A 25,642-nucleotide genomic window follows, 5' to 3' on the forward strand; every position below is an offset into this window, starting at 1 on the left:
TTCCCTAGATGCTTGTGGCGTTGATACTGAGCGGGAGTTTACGATGGTGCGGTCTCTCTTGACTCCCCTTTTTTGGATTCTTTATTTAGATTCTGAGTTTCATGCGTATTAGAGAAGATCTCTTCGGTCATCCCTTGTTTCCCATCGTACATCGCCTCCGACATAGCTAGATGTTACATTCGATTGGGTAAAGACCAGACTTACATTGAATTGAAGTCATTGGATTGAGCTGGCTTTCACTTACACCTCTACGTCGCGAGATACTCATACGATGTCTCAGGACACAAAGAGGCAGGCGCTCTCTTCAGGGAGCCTCTTGTGACAATGCTCCTGCTCACTCGGGCGGGTGGATCCCATACGACATCCGCAACTCGTGTTCGTGGCCTGGACACTCCGCAGCCGGTATCATCTACACTGTAGAGCAACAAAATATCGTCAGGGTCGCCATCTTTCAGGGCCAATTCAGACGACGACAGGCCAATGGCCGCGCGGGCTCGCGTTGAGACGCACTCATACAGTAATGTCGCGTCCGCCTGCGTGCCTGCCTGATAAACCCCCACCCCCAGGCAAGCTAGCGACAATGGATCCGGCGACCCCCACGGCGTAAATGCATTGCCTACATTATTCACCCCCATCACGGCGTCCAGGTTGTACTTGCGGATCATCTCGGGGACTGGCAGGGTACCCCTTGGCCGGCCATTGCTTGGACCATCACTCTCACCATCAGGCGGCGCAGCCATATACAGATCGCTCGTCGGCAATCCGACAAAGCTCACGGGGAGATCGTGCCGACGGATCTCCTCCGCCAGTCGGCTCCATTCCTCATGGCCAAACAGCGTCAATCGCGTACAGTGGCCCAGCATCACCCGTTTGTCGGTCGTGCTGGCCGTCCACCGATTCCTCCGCAGCGCATCCAAGACATACCATACGAGGGCCTCCCTCTCGCAATCTAGATTATAATCCAGATGGAAATCCACATGCTTGTCCAACCGCAAGGCCTGCGTCACCGCCCAGTCGATATTCCGCCTCGCCGCCTCCCCACTCGCCTCCACGTACGGCGTTGTCCCGATAACATCTACACAGGGATACCGGGCCAGCGCCTCCTCCAGCAGCGCACGATTTCCGTCGCCGGCCTCGCCCGAGAAGATCGGGTCCTGGGCAAAGCAGACCAGCTGGATCCGACAGGCGGCTTCCCAGCGTGTTTGCAACTCCACCCCGGCGTCCAAACAGGCCAGTCCCACCGTTTGATCGACTTCCACGAAAGCTCTCATGGTCGTGACGCCCGAGGCGACAGACTCGGCGAGCAACCATTCGCCGCGTTGTAGCAGGTCCGCGCGGTGGAATTGGGCCTTTGCTTGTGCGGTCAGGGACAGGGCTTCTTGGAATGAGCCGGTGGAGGGGAGATGCGATGCGGTGGGGAGGGCGCTGTGCACAAAGGCTTTGTCGAGGTGGATGTGGGGATGTGTTAGGGTGGGAAGGGCCAGTGGGTTATCATTGTTGTTGTTATTCTCGGTGGTGGTGGAGGGAGTGATTGAGATGGAATGGCTGGGATCGAAGGTGACGTCCCAGGTGGAATCGAGATTGGGGTCCGAGGAAGCTAGTCGGACATTGTGGATGGATCTCAGGGGAGACAGAGTGGGCGGAGGCATGTTGATAACTTAGTTATGGTGTTGAAGTGGAATGGAATGGTAGATGAAGGTAACTCCGCATGTTTGTGCCGCCCCACCGGTTTATCCTCCAGCTCTAAGCGCCGATGGGCTCCCTAGTTTCTCCCCAAGCTCTTCATTCTTAACCATCCAATTTCTATCTACCATGAATAGTCTTCACCCCTCCCCCTCAACGACACAATAGTACCTCCACCACCATGTCCAATTCCAAATCCAAATCCCCTCCCCTCCAACCGGACTCCCACTACGACGCCTTCACCCTCGACCTTCTCCTCCGCGTCCTCAACCGCACCCTCCTCCACCCCTGGATCGCATGGGTCCTCGTCATCTGTCTCCGCGCCCAAGTAACCCCCTACACAGACCCGGCCTTTCTGATCGCGACAGGCTACGCCACTGTCCTGACCGTTCTGGCCGCCTTGCGGTTCCTCAACCGGCGCGTCGCGTACGGGGGCCCGCGGACCGTGGATCCGAGCAACGAGGTCGTCGTCGTGACGGGCGGGGCGAGCGGGTTGGGGTTGTTGATTGCGAGGGTGTATGGGCTGAAGGGTGCGAGTGTGGCAGTTTTGGATGTCAAGGATGAACAGGAGTTGAAGGGTTCTTGGGAGGAGTGTCCTGGGGTGGATTATTATCGGTGCGATATTGGGGTGAGGGAGGAGGTGGAGGGGGTCGCGAGGAGGATTGAAGCGGAGGTTTGTCTCCCCCCCCCCCCCTTTTATTTTTCATCTTGAAAAATTTGGGGGTTACTACGGTTGTTGTGAGGACTTTTCTATTGAGAATGGGCAGATAACTGGAATTGATGACATGCTAACGAGCTCTGACTTTCTAGCTGGGTCCGCCTACGGTGCTGGTCAATTGCGCCGCAGCGCGTATTAATGGCCAGTCGCTGCTGTCCCTGTCGGCCGACGCCTTCCAGAAAACCATCCAGACGAATCTGCTCGCCGTGTTCCATACCTGCCAAGTGTTCGTGCCGCGCATGTTGGCCAACCCGTCCGGGGGCACCGTGGTGAACGTGAGCTCCGTGCTAGGTCAGCTGTGCGCTGCCGGTCTCGCCGATTATTCTGTGAGCAAGGCTGGTCTGAGCGCGCTCCACCGTACACTGGAGGCCGAGCTTCGTAGGTCGGGAGACAATAAGAAGGTGAAATTAGTCCTGGTCGAGACGGGGCAGATAGCCACGCCGCTATTTCAGTCCGTTCAAACACCGAATAGTTTCTTTGCGCCCGTGCTCGAACCGGTGCACGTTGCTCAGGAAATCGTGTCGGCAATTGACAAAGGTCGTGCGGGTGTGATTCGAATGCCCACCTTCGCGTCGCTAGTCAATTGGTATGCGGTGTTGCCGGTCAGTCTGCAGCGATTTGCCCGGTTTCTGAGCGGCATCGACCATGCGGTTGCACAAGAGTCGTCCGTTGCAGGGTCAGACAAAGTAGCGGGGCCATCGCAAACTGCCTGATGCGGCCAGTCGGCAGTCAAATAGTTGGATTCAAAACTTTTCATGCGGGACCTGCCCCCCATGTGTATGGAACGTATCGGAGCGACGTATGTATATATGTGAAATGCCTTAGAACGACTTCGCTTTGCTTCTTTCTTTGATCGTTCCTTGAATGTAGGATCGTGCCTTTGCGAGAACCTTGACCCAGAGATAAGGCAAGAAGGTATTGGCCCCCGGGGCAGGTCGAGACCCCTCTATTTCTCGTTGGTCAGGATCATCTTTTCACGCTCGCTGCGTCTCTTCGGCAAAGCATCCTTCTTAGTATGCTTCCGCACGTTCTCCTCACGTCTCTTGATAGCCATAAGCTCCTCTCTCTTGATCTCACGGGCCTTCTTGATGGTTCGGGGCACATGACGCTGGCGGCGGATTCTCTTAATCTCGGGCATGTGCGAGTATCTCTGGATCAGAGCCTGGTCATATTCGAGCTTCGATCGCTGACGGGCACTCTTGATTCCGCTGCGATCCGAGGCGTTGGTGCGCCACAGTCGGATGTTGCCATCGTCCGAGCCGGAGAGAATGTATTTGTTATCGGGCGTGAATTTGGCGGAGAAAACGCTGCATCAGGCGGGTCAGAATAATCAATTGGGCTAGAAGGGAACTCAAGTGGGGTACATACCGCTGCATTCTCTGAGTGTGGTAAATATCACGCGAGTGGCCTTCGGCCCGCTTCCACAGACGGACGGTTCGATCGTAGGACGCCGTCACGAGGTCCTCACCAGTTGGACTGAATTCCACATCCATGACCGCCGCAACGTGGTCCTTCAGCACGTTTAGGGCGCGGTCCATCTTTCGCATATCGAAAATGTAGGCGTTGTGGTCCTCGTTGGCCACGGCGAAGTTGAATGCTTCCATGGGGTTCCACGAAATCGCGTTCGAGGCCAGCTTGAGGACAACCTTGCTGAGCGGCGAGTTGGTTCGGAGATCGTACATAATGACAGAGCGGTCCATGCCGGTCGACGCCAGGATCGAGGTCTCCGTCTGGTTGAAGGCAACCGAGGTGATGGTGTCGATGTTAGTGGGCCAGTGAAGGACCTGCGAGGGCGTCGAGGAAGGCCGAGAAAGATCGTAGATGGAGATCTGCGAAGACGCGACGGCGAAAGAGGGATGGTTCCTGTGGTGCGTAACGCTAGTGAAAGGGCCCTGGCCCAGATATGTCGCACGCGGGGGAGAGTCCGATGCAGAATTGTACGGATCCCACAGCTTGACGGTCTTGTCACTTGCACAAGACAAGAGTTTCCGCTCCGGTGTCCAACAGACGCCCTTGACGATGTTTTCGTGGGCCTGTGTATTCCAGACTTCGCCCTTGGTGGTCAAATCCCAGACCTTGACCACGCCGTCGCCACTACCACTGGCGAATCGCTCAAGACTGCCGGGGTCTTTGGCCATGGAGTACACTCCGTCCACATGACCGTCGCCCATCTGTCCCAGGAAGGGCGCAGCGAAGAGACGCTCGAGCTTCGTAGCATTGAGCGCTCGCGTATACTCTCGAGCACGTTCGAATGGATGCGCGGTAGGGTCTAGGTTTCGGGACTGTCGAACGACAGAAGACCCCGGGGCCTGTTGCGAGGACGTAGGACGAGAAAGAGCTTTGATTTTCTGAGACGCAAGTTAGAGAAGATCAAGGAAGATGTAGATTATCCGTAAGATCTGAAGAATTTGAGACAACTTACCATGACGCTCTTAACTTTGGGTTATGAAGAGGATGAAGAAATCCAATGTTGTTTTGTAGCGCAACTTTTTTTTTTTTTCTTTTTTTCTTTTTTTTTATGGCGGATAATCTACGGCAAGCGATAGCGGCCAGTCCGCAACAAAAAAAAAATTTCGTAAATTCTGCCGGCAGAAGGCAATCTTGATCACTACCAAGAGCCAAAAAGACTAATATAGAAACTATATAGAGCTCTACTACCTAGAATATTATATATAAAACTATATAAAGTCAGGTAAAGCTCCTATATTTAATATTTCTTTCAGTCACTTACGTTTAGCGTTCTGCGTACGACGACCTACGCGCGGGCCGCGGTCGCAGTGCAGATACTAAATGTAAACTGTATAATATATACGGTATAATTAATATAGTTATTTTAATTTTAATAAGCTTATTTAGTGATTATAATGATTTAATAAGTAAGATAACTTGAATTTATATAAATATAGTTGCATTATTAGACGCTGTTAGATTTACAGCGGGTGAGCTCGCCTAACGTAGTATAATACTACATATAACAGGTTAGATAGTAGAATCCCGTAGAGATTCTATGTTAGTCTTTTTAACTTATAGAATGGACTATCCACTGTCCTTCATTTTATAAGTTGAGCACGATTACTTTCAACAGAGAAAGATCGTTAGTGAGTGTGTTTGGTGTGACGGTCTACAAAAGAGCTCAATATAAGACAAGTTTGTTTCTGACTCTGAGTCAAGGAATTTTCCCATGGAGAGGAAAGGCTACCTAGGAGGGAGGATGTAGGGGCTCTATATACTGCCCGAGGCTCTGCCTCAAGCAGGAAGGCCTGCAGAGCATCCTGGAAGGTTCCTGGATGCCTACCGGAGGGTCCCTAGATCCTATACTAACTAACCGGAACGTTCCTCCGGAACCTTCTTCCACACCAGAAAGTTCCCTGATTTCAGGAGGTCACATTTGGTCCAAATTTGTATAGTACTATATATGGCGGGTTGGAAAATAGGATCCTATGGAACTTTATATTGGTCTTTTTAGTGCCTACTATACTGCTTATAGTAGGCGGTCGAATAAGCGATGAAGGGACACCCATTTTTCAAGCGATTTTATGCGATTTTATGCGATTTCTTTTTTTGTTGCGGACTGGCTGTGACGAACGACCAAGAACCACTATATAGAGCGATGCGCGTACCAAATCAACAGACTTGGTATTCTAGTCTTTTAGGTAGCTCAGTGGGCAACCGTCCCACCTGTGGGCCTGAACTAGACGGTATTAGGTGGCGGAAGCGCACCCACCACTCGGCCCGTGACACTGGCCGCTATCGCTTGCCGTAGACGGGTCTGTGTTTATTGGTTTGTTTTCTGCTTGATCTGGATGTTTGTTTCGCTGGTTGTTTAGGATATGCAGTATTGGATAGGATAAGATAGAATGGCATAAATAGCAGGACCCTGTCTAGCTTTTTAATCGAGGAGATATATTTCTAGGATCTAAAAAGAAAGAAGTCAGTTTAGTTACTTGTAAAAGATTCTAACTTATGTGCTGATCCGCTTACGAAAGAGAGAAAGGAACGTAAAAAGAGATAAAAAGAATTTATCCTTCTTATTCTAATTCTGAAGTTCAGATACAAGTTTCTTTTTTGCTGGTTTATTCTTTTGATTTGCCTGTTCGAGAACAGAAATGCAGATAAAAGACAAGCGAATACAGGATAACAGAAAGTTCAATAGAAACTATATAATGTATCCCTCTAATATCCAGCATCCAATCGACAAGAACGGGATAAGGCAAAATTCGTCAACACATACAAAAGACGGAAACGAAAATAAAAGTAAGATATAAAGAAAGTTTACTTATACCGTTCAGCGCAACCTTAGTCATTCCCAGTTATATCCAGGTTTCCAGCATTGTATCGTGAGTTTGTCAGCCAGTCGAGTTTAACTATCAAGTCCGTAAGAGTAGTCAGAAGCTAAGACAGATAAAAGAGTTAAAGAAGAGCCAAGTGTGACCTCCTGAAATCAGGGAACTTCCCGGTGCGGAGGAACGTTCTGGTTAGTTAGTATAGGATCGAGGGACCCTCCGGTAGGCATCCAGGAACCTTCCTGGATGCTCTGCAGGCATTCCTGCCTGAGGCGAAGCCTCGGGCAGTATATAGAGCCTCTACATCCTCCCTTCTAGATAGCCTTTCTTCCCCATGGGAAAATTCCTTGACTCAGAGTCAGAAACAAACTTGTCTTATACCAAGCTCCTTTGTAGACCGTCCACACCAAGGAGGAAGATCATTTATGTAAAAAAATTTTTTTTCTCTTTTGAATTGGTTTGATGTGAGTTAGATAGATATATTTCCTTCTTTTTTAATATTTATTTTTCTGATCAACATTTCAGATATGTTAGCTCTGTATATGTCCTTACGAGCTTCATCCTCTCTTCTATGGTATGTAAAGTGGCATCTTTGAAAAAATCCCATTCTGGGTGTCCACATATAGAAAATAGAAAGTAGAAAACAGAAACAGTAACGCAGTAAATAGTACCCCGAAATACATTCTTCTTTTTAAACCTCCCAGTCAAACTCCTTCCCAGATAGAGACAAACTCCCGTAATGAAAATTGCCTCCCCAGAAAAACCAGAAGTCTTAATCTCCGAAAGACCTCGACGAAAGAACAGAACAGTAAAAAACAATCTCCCCAGATCGAGTCTTTCAGTCTTCGTTTAGCGGGACTGCCATTTTAAATAGATCGCTTTATCGTTTGTACTGATTTTTGAACTCAAATAATATCGCTCCAAACAGCTTGTATAGAAGAAACAGTACTGTAACGATATCTTTACTTGACGGTATTAAAGAACAGAAAAGCATTTTAGAAACGAGATAAAATTTATCGCGCGAAGAGTGAGAACAAGAATAAAGAAACTGTAACGTCCTGAGCATGCAGCAACGCCTATACCAGGGGGCAGGGTGTTTGCATAGTTTGCACTGTTTGATTCATTTGTCTCACATAGTGGGTTTGTTTACTGCTTCATGCAGTAAATCGCTGTTTTCTTCTTCTTCTTTCCTCAACCTAGTGTTTCGTAACTAGCCTACAATAAAGATCATTTCTTCATTCCTGAGGTTATCACATTATAGACAAAGTTGAATGGACGAAGCGTTTATGGAAGGTAAAATAGAGAGATTGTAAGTGGATAGTGAGCCACAGAAGAGCTGCGTTATATCTAGTGAATAGATCAGTGAGCAATTTCAAAGTCCATATGGTCGAGTTTTCTGGAAATTCACTACGCCTGTCTAGGTAAACCAAGAAAGGTACCAGCCTCCCACATCCTATTGAACCGCCGATTCACTGGTGTTGTCCCCTCGGGACTTAACACCCATTCTAATTCTGAGACCCTGACGTTCGAGACACTGTCTTTAAGCTACTTTCTTCTCAACCCTCCGCCCCTGTCTCTTCTTTCATTCCCAAACCTTTCCTGCTTGAATATAACTTTCAACTTCTCTCTCCCCATACCTTCCAAATCAATATTCTGTTTTACAAAATCTACAATGGCTGCTGTTCCTATCGCCATGAAGTCAGAAGTTGAATCTACCGACAAGCTGACAGAGCTCCTTTGGCAAGATGCTTTGGGGAATCTCCAGTCTACCAACAATGAGGTCCTTCTTCCCGTCAACATCACCGACTTGATCGGCCAATGCAACGTCGACAAAATTAAGGCTCGTCTCGGGTAGGTCTACACAAGGATAATTCTGATAATTATAATAATAGAAGAAACTAATCAATACGACAGTGCTCTCATTGGCGCCCCCGTTGTTGCTTTTGTTGATGAGTCTATCAAGGCTCTTCGCATTATGCGCATTCCGGCTTTTTCGGGAACCGCGATATCGGTTGCCTGTCATGATAGAACACTGAAATCTGAGCACGAAAAGATTGCACCTGTCACTAACGTGCCAGGAAAAACGGGTATACATGCGAAACCGGCTAAAGTTCCTCGGCCTCTAAATGCGTTTATCCTGTACCGTCAGTATCATCACCCGAAAGTCAAGGAAGCATACCCTGCCTTTTCCAACAACGAAATATGTAAGCTGATTTCTGTTCACTTAACTTGATGGCAGTTTGCTAATGGTACTAGCTGTGATTCTAGGCAAACAGTGGAAAGCCGAAGACGAAAAAGTAAAGATGCAATTCCGTCAGCAAGCTGAAGACCTGAAACGAAAACATGCCGAAGAGTACCCGGACTACCACTACTCCCCTCGCAAGCCCTCCGAAAGAAAACGCCGAGTCTCGTCGCGTCAATACAGGAAGACCAGCCTATCCACTAAATCCCTCAAGTCTCCTATGTCGACTAACGAAGCGTCAGACGTTTCGACTCCCGGAAAATATACTGAGATAGAGATGACTATGGCCACACCTTTGCCTGCGGACGACAGTCTCGCTGGCATCGATATGCTTATGCCGGAACAGCCGTTCGAGTTCGACTACGAGGCCTTCGATACCCTGTTTCAGCAGGTGCAGGAAGACTATAGCCGGACTAATCCTTTTTCTGAGAACTTTGATTTCTCAGACTTGGTGACTGACTACTATTGATCATAGCGGGTGTGTATTGTTTGAGCTGTAAAGATCTTCTTGCAGTCTTCGAAATGGTCTCTTCTAGTCCTTTTCTCTTTCTAGTATTTCTCTTTTACGGTATCCGGTTAACTTTTTTTCGCATTCTTTTGTACATATATTAATTTTTGCATAAACACTCGCCTAATGCTCAGGACGGTGTTTTACGAATATTTTTACGGCCTTCTTTTTTTCCTTTTGTTTTTTCTCGTTTTCTTCTGCAAGTACGGTGCCTATTCCCCTTTATATTTTATGACAGTTATGATCTGGCAATCAATAGTGACAAAACGTCAGTTTTAATAGTCTACAGTCTTTTATTTCTTGTTTATTCTCGATCCTCATTTGGTTAAACGGGGGTTTTCTTTTTTAAGACACTGGCATTTTATAACTATGTAAGACCAGTTTATCATCAACCACAAACGTATAGAAGTAGTGGTTAGTCAATCAGACAGTCTAAATTGCGGCTTATTTTATTCTATTCTGGTACATCTACCGTCCAATATATTTAGCTACAGAATGAAATTGCACTTATTATTCTAGTCGCGGGAGTATAGGAATAGGGGAAAATAGGTGGGATCTGTGGAAGATCCCGGTATTCGCATGAATCCGGGAGATTCCATCTTCCTGCCGGCGAGTTCCTGCAATCGAACCGGAGGATTCCTCCATTCTGATCACTGCATTTCGCATATAGATAAGGCCTCTTTCTATGTAGTTAGATGATCATTAGAATAACCATACTTGATTTCATAAGTTTTCAATCTTTAATACTGCTTCCAACACCTCGAATTCCAACAGGATCGTACCTCGAGCCCGAATCTGATCCAATGTACAACATATTCTGTGCCACGTGTTTAAAGTATCTGGATAAGCACAACCACTTCTATAATAGAACAATATATATAGAAAAATAAATTCCCTGCATGTCATACCGAATTGATCAAACTAAGCTTTTCGGAATCGCACTTTCTTTCGGTTTGCAGAATACTACGTGCGAATTAGGGTAGCTGGAGAGGGGAACCCCGGTATTATATTGTGAGATTTTATTATTTCTTTCTTAGGTTATTTGGTTTGTTTAGCTTGAAGGAGGGAGATTATTAGGTATCTATATTAACTTGTGTTAGTGGCATGTAAATAAAACTTGCTATTTTTTGGGTATTTACCTTTTTCCTTCTCTAGCTGAAAGCGAGATCTATATTATTTAAATATATTTTACTATAGATTATAATTATATCTTTATATATATTATTCAGATATTACATTCATTTACTTATCTACAATACTAACACTATCAATAATAACAGCAATACATTTGTTGGAACGATGTTATCAACCAGACCAGAGAGGTAGAGTATCTTGACCTAAATCCACATACCGCACAGCACCTTGCTTGGCCTAGACTTGGCCTACCATTCCAAATGGCATACCAAGGGATCAGGAATGCATAGGTGTAAACAAGTGGAACTACAAATAGCTAGGCAGATTGTAGTTTAGAAATGACACTTCACTTTTACCCACCGAGCATATACCTATATTCAGTTGAATCGATAGGATATCTGCTTAGGGCAATGACCAAGTCAACCGACAATATTCTACAGGATTTAAGTAGAAAGAGATAAGATATATTAGATATAAGCTTAAATTTAGTCGAATCAAAGGGATCTGATTTCAGTTTAAAGAAATCTTTAAAGGTTTTCTAGCCTGTAATAAATAATGCGGGCGTAAACGGGAAAATAGACTTAGTACATTTGATAGGCAGAGAGAGATCAGATCTGTTAGTATATTTGTAAATAATATCTTTTAGTGCCTTTTAGAGCTGGTCAGGTAATGAGATTGTAGGAATATTATTAGAAGATTTAGTAGATATAGCTAATATTGGTAGTGTAATAGGTTTTAGGACCACATTAGATTTTTGCGTAAATATATTTTTGATACTTTATCGTTTATAGAATTCTGGGATCAGTTACCTAGAGAGAGGGAAAAAAAACTTAATAATATATTTGCTTTAACGTTTTCCGTAATAGAATACGCCTGAGAGATTCATAAAGTTACAGATATTAATATTAATGTTTTCGTAAGAGACGGAATCTTTGAAGATAACGTAGACTGGACAATAATCAGATCTCTAGTTACTATTTGTGACGGTCTACAAAGGAGCTTGATATAAGACAAGTTTGTTTATGACTCGTAGTCAAGGAATTTTCCCATGGAGAGGAAAGGCTACCTAGGAGGGAGGATGTAGGGGCTCTATATACTGCCCGAGGCTCTGCCTCAAGCAGGAATGCCTGCAGAGCATCCAGGAAGGTTCCTGGATGCCTACCGGAGGGTCCCTAGATCCTATACTAACTAACCAGAACGTTCCTCCGCACCGGTAAACTCACTGATTCCAGGAGGTCACACTATTGTTAGCCAGATTAAAAGCTAATGTTAGATGAGAACCTACTATCAGCCTTTCTTGGATATTCGAATTGCAGAATCACTCCTGTATGTCCAGACTGAACAGAATGTAGTCGATCCTCGATCTATAATTTTTTGACTGCGCATTGATCCGCTGCTCTTAGCATATGTACATGCTGTAAGGCACAAAACCGTGAAGATAGGTATGTATTAACGAGGAATAAGCTGCATGGAAGGCAGCGAATTCTGCGGGAAACTAGCTACTACATATACTACTCTGTGGATCAGTGACAGAGTCACGTATCTGCAGATACCGAGAGGTTCCTAGCAACCTACTGAGAGGTTCCTGGCAACATACCGGAAGGTTCCTGGACATGCCCCGTTAATCAGAGTAGAACGAGCGATAGGTATCGTGCAAAATAAATTACTTTCAGTTATTGTTACAAGGACTGATTACTTTTCTGTTGATCAGCAGTTGATTGAACAGCTAACACGCAAGCATAAATACAAATTTATTGTCTGTTATCGTATCTTTCTGAATAGTTTCAGTTGTATGTGCTGCGTTAATCTCCTCTCTAGAGATATTAATATTATCTGTAACAAAAATGCGCTTGCCTATTGTTACTAGATTCTGGATGCGCGCATCGAACAGATCCAGAAAGCTGTATTAAAAGAAATTACAAATTTTATTCCAATTAGCCAGATAATAAGTTCCGATAAAGACAAAAACTAAAAATTTTAAGATAATATAGCGGCCTTCCGAGTCTAGCATAGTAGTATCCAGCTTAAACTAAAAAAAAATTACTCTATAGTCGGGTATCCGCCGATCTACTGGTCCTCAGTGTTGTGACCTCCTGAAATCAGGGAGTTTACCGGTGCGGAGGAACGTTCGGGAGGAACGTTCCTCCGCACTGGGAAGTTCCCTGGTTTCAGGATGTCACACTCAGGGAAGTCTCAGAACGGAGTCAACAAATTAAGCAAATAAAATATACCAGTGAGACTTTCTTCGGCGCGGATAGGAATACAGGTTATATTGCAAATGTAAAACAAGGACCTGTGAATTCCCTCTTCCGGTTAGTTTTGCCGTTTATGGTATAGCCTCCTGATACGCCGTATTGTAAACACCGCCCGCCTGGCTTCCCAATATAAAAGAGCCCTCCCTCACTATTCTGACCTCGTTTGCTCCCAAATCTTTTTTTCTTCCCAAACTCCCGGTCCGGTGGACTCGGCTATATCTACCATTAGGGGTCGCATAGGTAGATATCAATCAATTATCTAGAGGACATCGCACTTTAGCACCAGGTTACTTAACTAAGTAGACCCTCAATATTGCCTGTTACTCTGGACTGCTCTCCACGCATCGCCGCTCACCATGACACTACATGACGAGAGCTCTCAGGAACCAGAGCAGCTTCCTCTGGAGAACTGGGCCTTTCTCCCCAGCCTCCCTCTGTTCTCAGGGCCGACTGTTCCAAAAGTTGGACGCCAGTTTTTTATTCATTCTCCCTTTACCATCCTCAAACTGGGCACTGATGATGGCGAAGGCAAGATGACCGCGCTCGCCCATTCCATCCTGGGCCCCTGTGTCCCACGCGTCATTTGCGTCGTCACGCTTCCGAGAATAACCGACGCCTTGACGCCCAACCGCACCCAACAGGGCCTCGTCCTCACTCACCAGCCGGGCACGCCGCTAGTCGAGCTCTGGCCCTCACTCACCCCTCTGCAGCGCCAGAACATCAAGGCGGAGCTCTGCCGTCTCCTCGTGCGTATGCGTACGCACCACTTCTCTTACTACGGCCGGCCCACGCGGCAGCCGTACCTCCTCTTCTCCGAATTCGGCATAGAGACGTATGTATGTTGCGCCTCCCGCTCAGAGTGGGATGACTCGCGCGTCCGCGCGCTGCAGGCCTCTGCCCCGGACGCGGAACGTGCAGTCGTCCTTGAGCGAGTACAGCGTGACACCACCGGCGCAGGTGATTGGGACCGTCCTGTCCTCTCGCATGGGGACTTGTCTGACCGGAACATCCTCGTGGACCCCTGCACACTCGCGGTGACGGGTTTCCTGGACTGGGAGATGGCCAACATCATGCCCGCGTACTTTGAGTACGTCGCGGCACGGCTGTCTGGGGGCCATCAACCTGAGTGGAGGAGTGAACTGTTAGATGTGCTGAGGTCTGTTCTGCGCTGCGAGTGCGATGCTGGGCGCCAGGAAGACCTGGATGCTGTCAATGTCGATAATGGAGAGGAAAGATACAGGAGGACGTTGGCGGCGTGGGATGCTGTCGTCGATGTTGAGAGAATCGCGCAGGGATACGACAATGACTGCGAATGGACTTTTGAAACCGGCCTACCAGATGTTTCACAAAAGACTGGTTCTGCCTTATAGTTCAATGAGTATGAGAAGCAGCAGCAAATACATAGGAGTAATTCAGACATTATAGGGTAGTATTACCTGATGCCTATTTCAATATCAACGGAGGAAGCGGGAGTCTCGGTGGCCGATCGGCTCGAACTTAACGACATGCTGGAGCTGCTGAAAGACGGTGTTTCATCCCAAGACGGCTTTCGTCTCTTGGGAATACGTTCCAGCTTGATATGGAGGTCATAGTGATGAATATTGGCGGCATGTGCTAAAAATTCAACGATATCGATGAAAGTAGGGAGTTTGCTGCAAGTTTCCCAAGTGCAGCGTACTCCGTCGTGTGCGTTCATAAGGTGACCGATCAGATGACGACGGAGAGAATCCTTCCTTTTTGATGAAAACTTGTGTGGATGGGGATTAGAAGGTGAGCGGCGGGATATACCGCAACAGATGATACATACATCCGTGAGGCACTCCGGGGATCTCTCTTCTGACAGGAAGGCTTCTTTTCCCTCAGATGTCTCGCTCTGCTCATCGTCCCCATCCCAGTTGGCTCGTTTGCCCCGACGATTTGGTTCACAGAGGTGCGAGAGTGCGACCAGGTCCTCAGTAACTTGGATACGTTTTGCAAGTAGTCTATCCTCGTCAAAACACTCCCCCTCCGGACCGTAGAATGACTCCACTAGACGAGCTTTTTCAGGAAAAACGTAATCCGGGATGGGAGGCTGCCAATCTTCATCGCCATCCTTGGTACTGTCAGTATCACAATTTTCTGCACCAGATTTACCCAAGAGTTGCTGGATTTGTCTGTCGATTTCTAGTACGGGTGCCGTATGGAAATGATCTTTTCTGGCAGTCTGCCGAGTATTATCTCGTAGGGCCTTCCTTAACTTGGTGAGCTTCCTGCTGATTTCGTCATGCCTCTGACAGAGGTCAGGGAAATGATTTCGAGCGTCCTGAATGGTGCCAGCCAGGGATCGCATTTCTTTAACTCCCGTTTCTCTCGCCTGAGTTCCAGAATTTCAGGATGTCGACGAATAGCCCGTAGCTGCTCGTCAGTAATGTTTGAAGGGGCCAGTGGATCTCTGTTCCTAAGCATGCCCGCTGCCGCTGCTCTCTGAAAAGACCCTCCTGAGGGGGCCGAAGGAGGACCACATGTTGGAGATCTCGCTGGATAAATTCCGCTTGGTAATACTTTTCAAAAATAAAGTCTCCGGACTGGCCAAGAACCCTCTTCCGCTCTTGACTGGTAAAGTGGCCTGTTCCAAGCACGTTAGGCAAATCCAATAATTCATTTAAAGCCCCCATACCCCTTGGAATCACAGAGGTCCTATGAAGGACAATAGGGTCACATGCAGAAATACTTACGATTGGCTTCGTTTGCAGTCCAACGTCGGAAGTTGTAATGACCTAGGTTGTCCTCAAATCCTCCATCCTCTCCCAGATCTTTGAGTGCCAGCCGGCTCGAGTCATAAGTCATTGGTAGCGTCGGATGAACCCCGTAGCCATACTGAGTTCGAACCACACGTCGAAGTAGGGGAAGGTTCAACTTATCCTTTTTCTACCGAAGCGGAAGAGCTCTGGTACGCTTCGGAACCTTAATCCGCCAGATCAACTCTGGGGTCAGCTCATTTTCGAAAGCGTCATCGCGGAAGGCTAGTGACACAATTTGAGCAATTGGACAGTATGCCAATTGATAATCTCCATGCATGAAGAACTTCGTCCTTCGTCCCAGCAATGTCAGTAGACATTAAAGTTTGCTGAAAAAATTGGGAAAACTTACCCATCAGCACCCTCTGGCCGGCCCGTACGATTACGAAATACAATGATGGCACAGAGAACGTCTCGACCATCACCTGGGTTTCTGAGGTAAAAGAGCTCGATATCCCTGTAACATATAGTATTGGGAAGGTCGTCGGGTGAAATCCGTTGAGGAAGATCACTCTTAAACGAATCACCCCGCTTGCGCTTCCTTGGGCCGAGCGAAAGCGAGCCATCTTGTGATGCATTGGGATCATTTGTAGCATCTCGCTGTGGAAGTAGCACATCTGGTCGAATCCCTGTGATGGAGGACCAGAGCATGATCATAGCTTGCTGGATAATCATGCTCCCATGACGGAAGAAAAAAGAATGGACCCAGTGGTGGCGTAAAAGGACGCAGAAATCATCTATGTCCAGTGTGCTCTTCTTTTTCACGCGCCTACTGATCTTGCGCTCTGCAGGAAAAACTTGTTCAAGGTACTGTTGTCTATTGAGTATCCAGGTGTAAGAATGGAACAGGAAGCTTAAACATACTCGTCGCATCTGCTCATGAACATGATGATTTACAGGCCGGCGGGCAAACAAGCCAAAGTATTGGCACAAGTGCCGCCAATATTCATCATAGGTCTGAAGTCTTTTCGCACGCGAGGTCCTTGACATCCAGTCAAGAAAGTTCATATAGATGGCTTTGTCTTCCGACAGTAGATATTCCACATAGTCCTCGTTTGAATGTGCACAATATCTGCAGGTGTTAGTTTTATTGGAACATCCTCTGGTTACCGTGAGAGTGAAGAGATGACGTGCCTTCGCCAGTACCGTTCGACAACTGCAAGACCTTCAAGTGTCCTGGGCTTGTAGTTAGGGGGAAGCCATCCCAGATTTCGGAAATGCTCAAGTCTGGTCCGAGTCTCCTCGCACAGGATAGGATCGGTCCAGTACTGGTGCTCGTCGGGGTTCGCAGGAGGAAGAGGAGGCGGCGTCATTGAGACGAACAGATATAATATGAATAAAGAAAAAGGGAGGTTTGAAGGCAGTGCTCGCAACAGTTGACGCTGGGTTGGGAAGGAGAGTTCGTCGAGAGGCGTGACGAGAGACAGAGATGGCCAGAAAAAGGAGACAAAGGGAAGAGAAAAAGTGACATTTTATACGGTCGCCCAGGGAAGTCTGTAGGAATCAGAGAGCAGCTGTATTTCGCAGCGAGGGAAGCCATTTTCGGCAGCGATTCTATCATGAGTCGAAGAGGTTCGCAGGGTAAGCCAACATGCTACGAAGAAAAATGGGGCGGGTGCAGAATAGTGGCCAGATCACGGGTGTAAATCGTTCAAGCAACAACCGGTCGCTGAACCGCCGTGTGGAAATGACGCCGTAAACGGCCTCACTGGCGGTCATTTTCGGCGTCGATTTCACAGGTACTCACATTCTAGTTGTAAATAACTATACTAGAGTAACCTATTCTGATTAGTTAAATTTGGTGAACAGGCGAGACGAAGAGCAAACCTTTTTTAATGCGCGAGAAACTGAAGTAGCAGTCTCATGATCTCATCCAGGTATTTAAACTATATTATCTTGCAGATCTTTAGGTTAGATCTTGGTTTCCTGGAAGATGTTACGGACTGTGACCTGCCTCCGAAGACCTTCCTTCGTGATACTATGACCTAACTACCCGATCGGGACTAGCTTCACAACCTAGCTTAGTTTCTTCGTTGAATGCATACCCTACATTCTCGCGATTCCTTATCGCCTGCGTAGCCGTTCGTGTCACGGACTGTGACCTGCCTCCGAAGACCTTCCTCGCGATACCCTATAACCTAACTCCCCGATAGGGACTAGCGTCAGAGCTGTCACACATATCGCAACCAGCTCCTGAATAGCTTCATAACTTAGCTTAGTTTCTTCGTTCAATGACCATCCTACATTTCCGCGATTCCTTATCGCTAGCGTAGCCGTTCGTTACAGTTCGTTACAGAAGACGACGATGTCAGCTTCGAGAATGTTGAATATAGCCTACAGCAATTAGTTTGGGTAGATAGATTGGGAATGCGATAGCCGGTACCTCGAAGGTACGTTTCCCTCGTTATAGCTTGTGTGACCTCCTGAAGCCAGGGAACTTCCCGGTGCGGATTAACGTTCCGGAGGAACATTCCGGTTAGTTAGTATAGGATCGAGGGACCCTCCAGTAGGCATCCAGGAACCTTCCTGGATGCGCTGCAGGCATTCCTGCCTAAGGCGAAGCCTCGGGCAGTATATAGAGGTCCTAGATAGCCTTTCTTCCCCATGGAAAATTCTTTGACTACGAGTCATAAACAAACTTGTCTTTTACTAAGCTCCTTTGTAGACCGTCACAGCTTATACGAGAATGGATTGCTAGACACTCAGCATGATAATAATTCGAATCTCACGAGAAGACTATACTGGATCCTATCAACTGTTATAACGATACATTAGATGCAGATATAGTATATCATGAAGGAAAACGTGCCTACCGTTCTAGGTAATGATACAAAATCTTATAGCCAAAGAATTAATATAACCCGACAGAATCAATCGACAATAACTAATCCTTACAATTACCTTTAAGTGTTGACGAAAGGTACTTTCTAACAGGAGCGCAATACAGGTAACAGAACAAAATATTACATAATCTAAAATTAAAACGTTAACATAAGTTACCCGAACAAATAGACGCAAATAGAATAAAATTACAAGACCACTAGACCTTCGTTAACCGGATAACAGATTTTTAATATAATCTTGTTTCTCTTTCTCTCTTTCTAACTTTCTCTTGTATTGTTACAATTAGGTAACGTTTGCTCTTTCAGTATTAACTATATACCTTTAACGCAATATCTTTTGTCTGATTTAGCGTTTTGTGCAGTAGATTTGTTCCGCTCCTGTTTGCGTTATCGTTTAACGTCAGCGTAACAGTATTAAGAGTAGCAGCAAGTTTCCTTAGACTATAAATAACGAATTTAACCGCAAGAGCGAGATTATACAGCATTACGCTACTGCTACTAGTAATATATTTTTTTCTTTCTAAGTATAATTGAGCTAAAATACAGCTTAAAGACAGTCTTTATTATGAATTAAATATGTTAATGTAATTAACTTGTAATTTAGACCTCTGACATAAGCTTTCTATCTAGTACGATCCCTGTCTTTCTGACTTCAGAAACTGACGCAATTAAGTTCTTTCTTGAAGACTAGCGACTTATGCAGATTATAACATTTATACTCTCTTAGTACTGTTATCTTTGCCCTTGTCCTGGGTAGCCTAATTGCCTTTAATCTCTAGGAGGAGCACTAGGAGCACTAGGAGCACTGGGATTACATGCCCCTTCTTGAGGAGCGTACCGAATATGTCAGGAACTTTCCGGTAGGTTCCCAGGAACCTTCCGGTATCTTGAATCACCTGAGTGATCCAAGATAGTAGCATAAGTAGTAGCTAGTTTCCCGCAGAATACGCTGCACTCCATGCAGCTTATCCTTCGTTAATACATACCTATCTTTACGGTTTTGTGCCTTACAGAATACCCCTACCAGAACATCCGGGTGAAGAACTACCCCTTGGGAGACGGTAACAAGGTAAATTAATCTAGACTTTTAAACTTTTGAGAATATATGCTGATTATACGATATACGTTTAGACTATCTTTTAAGTTTACCTTACGCGCAGTCGACATGCTCAGTCGATACTACAAAGTTATCAAAAATGGCAAGTTAACTTTCTAACAGCTAAAACAGTACCGTCAACTATTACAACAAGGACAAAATCACTTAAATCTAAATCCTTAATAGATAAGATTATAGCTTTCTATCGGATAGTCAAGGCTCTTTGACAAAGGCAGAAACACATGTATAAATCTCCTTTGCTTCTGCAAATCCAGGTATTTTGCGGCATAATTATTCGCTACCATCAAGTCCCCCATTAGATATATAACTGTTACCTTTTTAGCCATTATCTTGTACTGTCCTTTGATATACTCAATCTCCTCAAACTATTTATACGCACAGTTTAGATACTCTAGCGCGCAATTTATATGTTCCTTTTTTGCTACTGCTGATGCCGACACCGACGTATACGTATTATTAACCCTCTGACCCTGGGCTCTTACTTTTCCGGCAACGCCTATATTTGTATCTACGAGCAACGAGAACGCCTTTACCGCCAGATTGCAATCATTCGACTTTAAGATCTGCGACATAATGTTCTCTATCAGTTCTGCAGCAGCTTCGAATTCCCTGAGCGCAAGTAATACGGCTACCAGCACTATAACAGATTCTCAGAGACCTGGGAGAAGACGGACGCAGTAGGCGATACTAACGGCATACATAACGAGAGAGAATTCGCGCTACAGTTGGCCAGTCTTTTCGAGGATAAGAAACTTTCAAGCAGAGAAGTTTCAATTGGGAATTAATATCGAAGTTCTCAGGGTGGAGGGATTAAGCGGTAAATTTGACGAGAGAAAACGCGTGAGTGTAATTACCTTAGCGGATAAGGTAGTCAGTAATTTAGAAGGCAAAAAGGAGGGAAATATTAGTATCTGAAAGCTGAATAGTTTCGAGTTAGAAGAGGAGGGAGATACAGGCGGTTTTATTGTTACTATTAAAAGTTATTAGAATGGATCTGCTGGGTTGGGTTAGTTGAGGGAGAGGATAGACTTGACAAACTAGTATATTTAACGTTTTAGTTAGAGGAGCCCTGAGAGGAAGGTCCAGTATTGATTAGCTTTTAAGGGTTAAAAATGCTCAGGAGTGACCTGATTTATGAGCGTCAAGACTTCTTTGTAACGGCCTTGTTAGGAGAACTGCGTTTGAGGTTAGAAGATATTAGATACTAGAGGTAAGGGAAGACGCACCAGCTGACAGCTGCGGAATGTACTTTTAAGATAGTTTTTAAATGGAGATAGAATAGCGTAGCATTCGTAGAAGATCTCGTTGCTGAACTAGGAGAGATACGAAATACCTAAGATAGTTAGTAAGAGTAGTATATCTGTTAAATTAAAAAGTATTACCGATTCGCGAATATAACGCGCCCTGCAGAAGAAGTTGCGGCCCTATCGAGTTCGCAAGATTCTTGGTAAAGTTAAGATGAGAAGTCTAGACTGTGACGGTCTACAAAGGAGCTTAGTATAAGACAAGTTTGTTTCTGACTCGTAGTCAAAGAATTTTCCCATGGGGAAGAAAGGCTATCTAGGAGGGAGGATCTAGAGCCCGTATATACTGCCCGAGGCTTCGCCTCAGGCAGGAATGTCTGCAGAGCATCCAGGAAGGTTCCTGGATGCCTACCGGAGGGTCCCTCGATCCTATACTAACTAACCAGAACGTTCCTCCGCACCGGGAAGTTCCCTGGCTTCAGGAGGTCACTGATCCGGAACGCCGCCGTTTTGGAGAAATCTGTGGCATACTTTGAAAAGAATTACAACAGTCGCGTCCAAGTTAACGTTGATTCTCTTTGATCCCCGGTCCCGAGGCGAGAAGGTAAAGATCTTCCATGGCTTTGCTAACAGTCACAAAGAATATTCACCCCACATATTCCAGCGTCGCCTACCCCATCTGACGCATACCAAGCGTGTTCGATACCTTTGAGGCCTGTATCAGTTGTGGAGTATAGCTCTCCTAGGTCCTGAACCGAGAAAGCAGCGAATTCAATCTCTGAAACTCAAGAATATGATGATCGTTCGCGACCTAGCCTTGAGTGATGGGACATATATCCCAGATCCGACCGTTCTCGCCATGGAGAACAGAGAACCCGATTCGGCCTTCGAGCTGGTATATGTGAATGTGACTCAGCATGCAGAACCGCTTGTGAGTGAGCTTTACGATGGATGCATCTCCTCGTGGAACTGGCCTCTATCGGAGGGACTCAAGGGGCACATCACCGTCTGGGGTTCATATTATGACATTTACAAAAGCATGTTGCTAGAGAAATCCCCGGGAACGCGCTTTCCAGTCCCGGAGACGGTGTGGTTGGATACCTCTGATGAAGAGGGGGTATGGTAATTGGTAGGAAGGGGATATGATGCGCATTTCATCAAATGGTCAAGTAGATCGGGGGTCAATCCTCGAATTGTGGATTCAGGATTGTCTTCCTCTTCCCGTGGAGGAAAGTGGTGCTGCGCTAGGCCCCTTTCGGTGATTTCCAAACCTGGCTTCTGAGGCATCAAATAGCCGCTTTCGACTTTGCACTGCTTGCAAACAGTGCAAACCTTGTGATAGGATGTATAAATCACAAATCAGAAATCATCTGTACATAAATAAGCCCACGAAAGTCAACGTGGAGAATAAGCTTGCTCGGCACCTTCTTTCCGGCGTCTCATCTCGCTTGGCAGCCCGGACTGATTATGTACATAAACTGGAAATGTTATGACCCTTAGGTACTCCGTAGTTACGGGGAGTCTCCAGGCTCCACCTCGGCATCCTCGTGCCGGCCCCGTGACGTACGCATGCCCTATCTTGTTTGCCTGGGGTTGCGTCCAGGCAACACCGTGTGTAAAGCAAATTGGAAATACAACGATAGAAATGTGTCGCTCTCACCTTCGCGTCCAAGTACGAGTGGATGGACGGAATTGCATGTACCACTTGGGGGTTTGTCTGCCAAGAATGCTTGTAGCCACTAGTCGGGATGCCGTACCAGGGTTGGGCTGCCCCTTGTCGGGGTGAACAATTGCCAAGTCACAACCGTTGAGAGTATAGATATAGCTTGGACATGGTCAATTACTGGAAGCTTATCATTTCTAACCCTTCTCATCCCCAGGTGCACTGCCATCGACCGAGAAACCGGGAACCACGATTTGTCTAGATTCGCAGGCCAAGCCGAAGTGGATCAAAGGGCCATTTGCTTGTCTGGGTGCTAAGGAATACTAACTCCGGGCCGACCGTCGTTCACGAATGAGAAGTCCGGCTGGTAATGGTCAAGTCAGCAGTGCCGTTTAGTTTAGCGGGTTCAAGTTTTTTTGCCCCTGGTGGTTTTAAGACTTTGAACACTGCCACTCTAACCGAGGCAGCACTCGGTTGTCAATGCCGATTTCCTGGTCGTGTTGGATTTTCTTTGCCCATATTAATACTTGTAATAATATCACGCCCGTTCATTCTTATTGCCAGATTAATTTTCCACTCTTGGTTATACATACATGTAACATTTGCCCGGGATCTCGCTAACAGAAGAATATCCTGCAATCTACGGCTCCTCCGCGGGCAACGACCTCTTGCCAGGGTGCACAAGCCAGACACGGACTTAATGCTATAATTCCTAATATTTTTATTATTTGCTCTAATAGAATCAATACCAGGTGGGTCATACTATCACAATTGTGCCACCCGCACGACGATCCCCGAGCGAGGTTGGCATCGAGCCATTGCGCCTTCGGTCATTCTCAACAAGCCCTAAGCTGACCTCGGATGACACCAGCGATCACCCGTCGTATCACCAACTACCAGCAGGCATGACAGGCTCAGCCGCTGGTGAGGCAATTCTGCCAACCCGCATCAATTGTTTCCGTCTGGTGTTCGACCAGAAGGTGGTTACGCAGGAAATCGCGAACTACCCATACGATGGCACCGGCACCGAGGAAGACCCGTACGTGGTCATTTGGATCCCCAACGATCCTCGCAACCCGATGAACTTCGGCGCTGTGAGGAAATGGTCCTACACGTTCCTGGTCTCATTTATCACACTCACTACCGCTTTGGTCTCGTCCGCCTACTCGGGCGGTATGAGCCAGATCGTCGAGGATTTCGGCTGCGAGCAAGAAGTCGCCATCCTGGGCATTTCCCTGTTCGTGTTGGGGTTTGCCTTCGGTCCCCTAATTTGGGCCCCAATGAGTGAAACCTTCGGTCGGCGGCATATCTTTACCATCACGTATTTCCTCATGACGGCGTTCAATGCCGGCGCGGCGGGTGCCCAGAACATCCAGACCCTCATCATTCTCCGCTTCCTGGCGGGATTCTCCGGCTCGTCAGCCTTTGGAAATGGTGGCGGGAGTATTAGTGATCTCTTCTCTGCAGCTCAACGAGGCATTGCCATCAGTCTGTTCGCTGCGGCGCCGCTGTGTGGTCCGACTGTTGGACCGGTCATCGGAGGATTTCTCGGCACCGGTGCAGGATGGCGCTGGGTTGAAGGCTTTATGGCTGCGTTTTCTGGCGTCGTGTGGCTTGCGGTTACCTTCTTTCTACCCGAGACATATGCCCCTGTTCTTCTGCGTCGAAGAGCCGCCAAGTTATCTGAGCTGAATGGCGGAGTTTATCGCAGCAAGCTGGATATTGAGCGCGGCAGGGTACCGTTGACCAAAACGCTCTCCACGGCGCTCTCGCGGCCCTGGCAGCTTTTGTTTCACGAGCCGATCGTCCTCCTGTTCTGCATCTACATGGCCATCATATATGGCACGCTGTACATGCTGTTCGCCGCCTTCCCGATCGTTTATCAGCAGGGCCGCGGCTGGAGCGAGGGCGTAGGAGGCCTGGCCTTCATGGGTGTCTTGGTAGGAATGGTCCTCGCTGTTCTCTACACCATTCCTGACAACCTGCACTACGCTAAACTATGTCGACAAACCACGGGGCGTTTGGCCCCGGAGGTTCGACTCCCCCCCAGTATCGTCGGGGGCATCGCTCTCCCAATCGGACTGTTTTGGTTCGCTTGGACCAATTCACCCTCCATCCACTGGATGGCCTCGGTCGCCGCCGGTGTCCCCTTTGGGTTCGGAGAGGTTCTTGTTTTCCTCAGTGTCTTCAACTACTTGATCGACTCGTATACCATCTTCGCGGCCTCCGTGTTGGCCGCCAACTCTTCCCTTCGGTCGCTTTTCGGCATGGCTTTCCCTCTCTTCACGACCTACATGTATAACAACCTCGGCATCCACTGGGCCTCGTCGATCCCTGCATTCCTTGCCCTCGCTTGCGCGCCTTTCCCGCTTCTATTCTATTGGTATGGAGCGGCGATCCGCAAGAAGTGCGTTTACGCCGCTGAGTCGGAAGCCTTCATGAATCGTCTCGCTGAGATGCAGAACAAGCCGGCGCGTGCGGCGCAGCCTGCCGAGGAGAAGAATAAAACGGGCCCTGAAGAGCAAGCCCCGGAAGAAGAGAATAACGATTCCAGCGATAGCGATACGGACAGTCTCTCGACGATCCAGTCTGAGAGTGTCATGGGTCGACGGGCGTCTCGAGCATCTCGAGCGAGTAGACAGTCGGCTCGTTCGGGGCGGTCTTTGGCTCGAACGGCTACGCAGTATGAGGAGAACCCCTATGACATTGACCGGGTAAATACGCGGAACTCGGCGATCAGTGGACGGAGAAAGAAATAGATGGGGTCTTGGCAAGACATGATCGATAAGATGAAGGTGGAACGACAGAAAAGTACTGTATAGAGGTGAACGAATCACCAACATTGCATATAGCATATAGAATTTGTATAGAGGCTCACAAACAGAGCATAAAGAAGTTCATAATGATAATCATCAATGTCTGAACGTGCTTCCAAGTTACTCCTGTCCAACAAGATCAAACCATGCCATTCTCTTTAAGGGAGTTTTCCTGTGAGACTTGCTTGTAGGTCATCCCTTTTCATCCACCACGTCCTTCGCCCCTCTTATTCCGCCCATATCTTCTTTGTAGAGTATAAAGTCTAAGATCTTGACTGTCTTGCTTGTTATTCTTCTCCTACGTCCCCACCGTGGCTTCCTATTCCTTGATATCCTCCTCTCCAGACTCTCAAGAACCA

At 47.1% G+C, this 25,642-nt stretch overlaps 7 protein-coding genes across 7 annotated transcripts; 4 read left to right on the top strand and 3 right to left on the bottom strand.

Moving 5' to 3' along the window:
* Positions 1-248: 248 nt before the first annotated feature.
* KD926_007113 (putative zinc metallopeptidase) lies at positions 249-1,649 on the bottom strand (the record flags this gene model as incomplete). The annotated part of the gene is made up of 1 exon (XM_053101557.1): positions 249-1,649. The coding sequence occupies one exon, from the start codon at positions 1,647-1,649 to the stop codon at positions 249-251; it is 1,401 nt and encodes a 466-aa protein (XP_052960791.1).
* A 215-nt stretch (positions 1,650-1,864) lies between these two features.
* KD926_007114 (putative short-chain dehydrogenase/reductase family protein) lies at positions 1,865-3,114 on the top strand (the record flags this gene model as incomplete). The annotated part of the gene is made up of 2 exons (XM_053101568.1): positions 1,865-2,356; positions 2,494-3,114. 2 exons carry the CDS (start codon positions 1,865-1,867, stop codon positions 3,112-3,114), a joined length of 1,113 nt encoding a protein of 370 aa, XP_052960792.1.
* Positions 3,115-3,347: 233 nt separating this feature from the next.
* On the bottom strand, positions 3,348-4,826 carry KD926_007115 (rRNA-processing protein SOF1; the record flags this gene model as incomplete). The annotated part of the gene is made up of 3 exons (XM_053101579.1): positions 3,348-3,708; positions 3,770-4,749; positions 4,824-4,826. 3 exons carry the CDS (start codon positions 4,824-4,826, stop codon positions 3,348-3,350), a joined length of 1,344 nt encoding a protein of 447 aa, XP_052960793.1.
* A 3,530-nt stretch (positions 4,827-8,356) lies between these two features.
* Positions 8,357-9,395, top strand: KD926_007116 (HMG-box domain-containing protein; the record flags this gene model as incomplete). The annotated part of the gene is made up of 3 exons (XM_053101590.1): positions 8,357-8,535; positions 8,599-8,888; positions 8,953-9,395. The coding sequence occupies 3 exons, from the start codon at positions 8,357-8,359 to the stop codon at positions 9,393-9,395; spliced, it is 912 nt and encodes a 303-aa protein (XP_052960794.1).
* A 3,784-nt stretch (positions 9,396-13,179) lies between these two features.
* Positions 13,180-14,193, top strand: KD926_007117 (phosphotransferase family protein; the record flags this gene model as incomplete). Its single annotated transcript, XM_053101601.1, has 1 exon — positions 13,180-14,193. The coding sequence occupies one exon, from the start codon at positions 13,180-13,182 to the stop codon at positions 14,191-14,193; it is 1,014 nt and encodes a 337-aa protein (XP_052960795.1).
* Positions 14,194-14,255: 62 nt separating this feature from the next.
* On the bottom strand, positions 14,256-16,913 carry KD926_007118 (uncharacterized protein; the record flags this gene model as incomplete). The annotated part of the gene is made up of 6 exons (XM_053101612.1): positions 14,256-15,160; positions 15,538-15,615; positions 15,757-15,893; positions 15,953-16,410; positions 16,465-16,672; positions 16,747-16,913. 6 exons carry the CDS (start codon positions 16,911-16,913, stop codon positions 14,256-14,258), a joined length of 1,953 nt encoding a protein of 650 aa, XP_052960796.1.
* Positions 16,914-21,597: 4,684 nt separating this feature from the next.
* Positions 21,598-25,226, top strand: KD926_007119 (MFS transporter; the record flags this gene model as incomplete). Its single annotated transcript, XM_053101622.1, has 3 exons — positions 21,598-21,926; positions 22,685-22,748; positions 23,220-25,226. The coding sequence occupies 3 exons, from the start codon at positions 21,598-21,600 to the stop codon at positions 25,224-25,226; spliced, it is 2,400 nt and encodes a 799-aa protein (XP_052960797.1).
* Between the last annotated feature and the right edge of the window lie 416 nt (positions 25,227-25,642).

This window comes from Aspergillus affinis (assembly GCF_023601865.1).
Source record: "Aspergillus affinis strain CMG 70 chromosome Unknown NODE_3_length_628324_cov_86_750800, whole genome shotgun sequence".
Classification (NCBI taxonomy): Eukaryota; Fungi; Ascomycota; class Eurotiomycetes; order Eurotiales; family Aspergillaceae; genus Aspergillus; species Aspergillus affinis.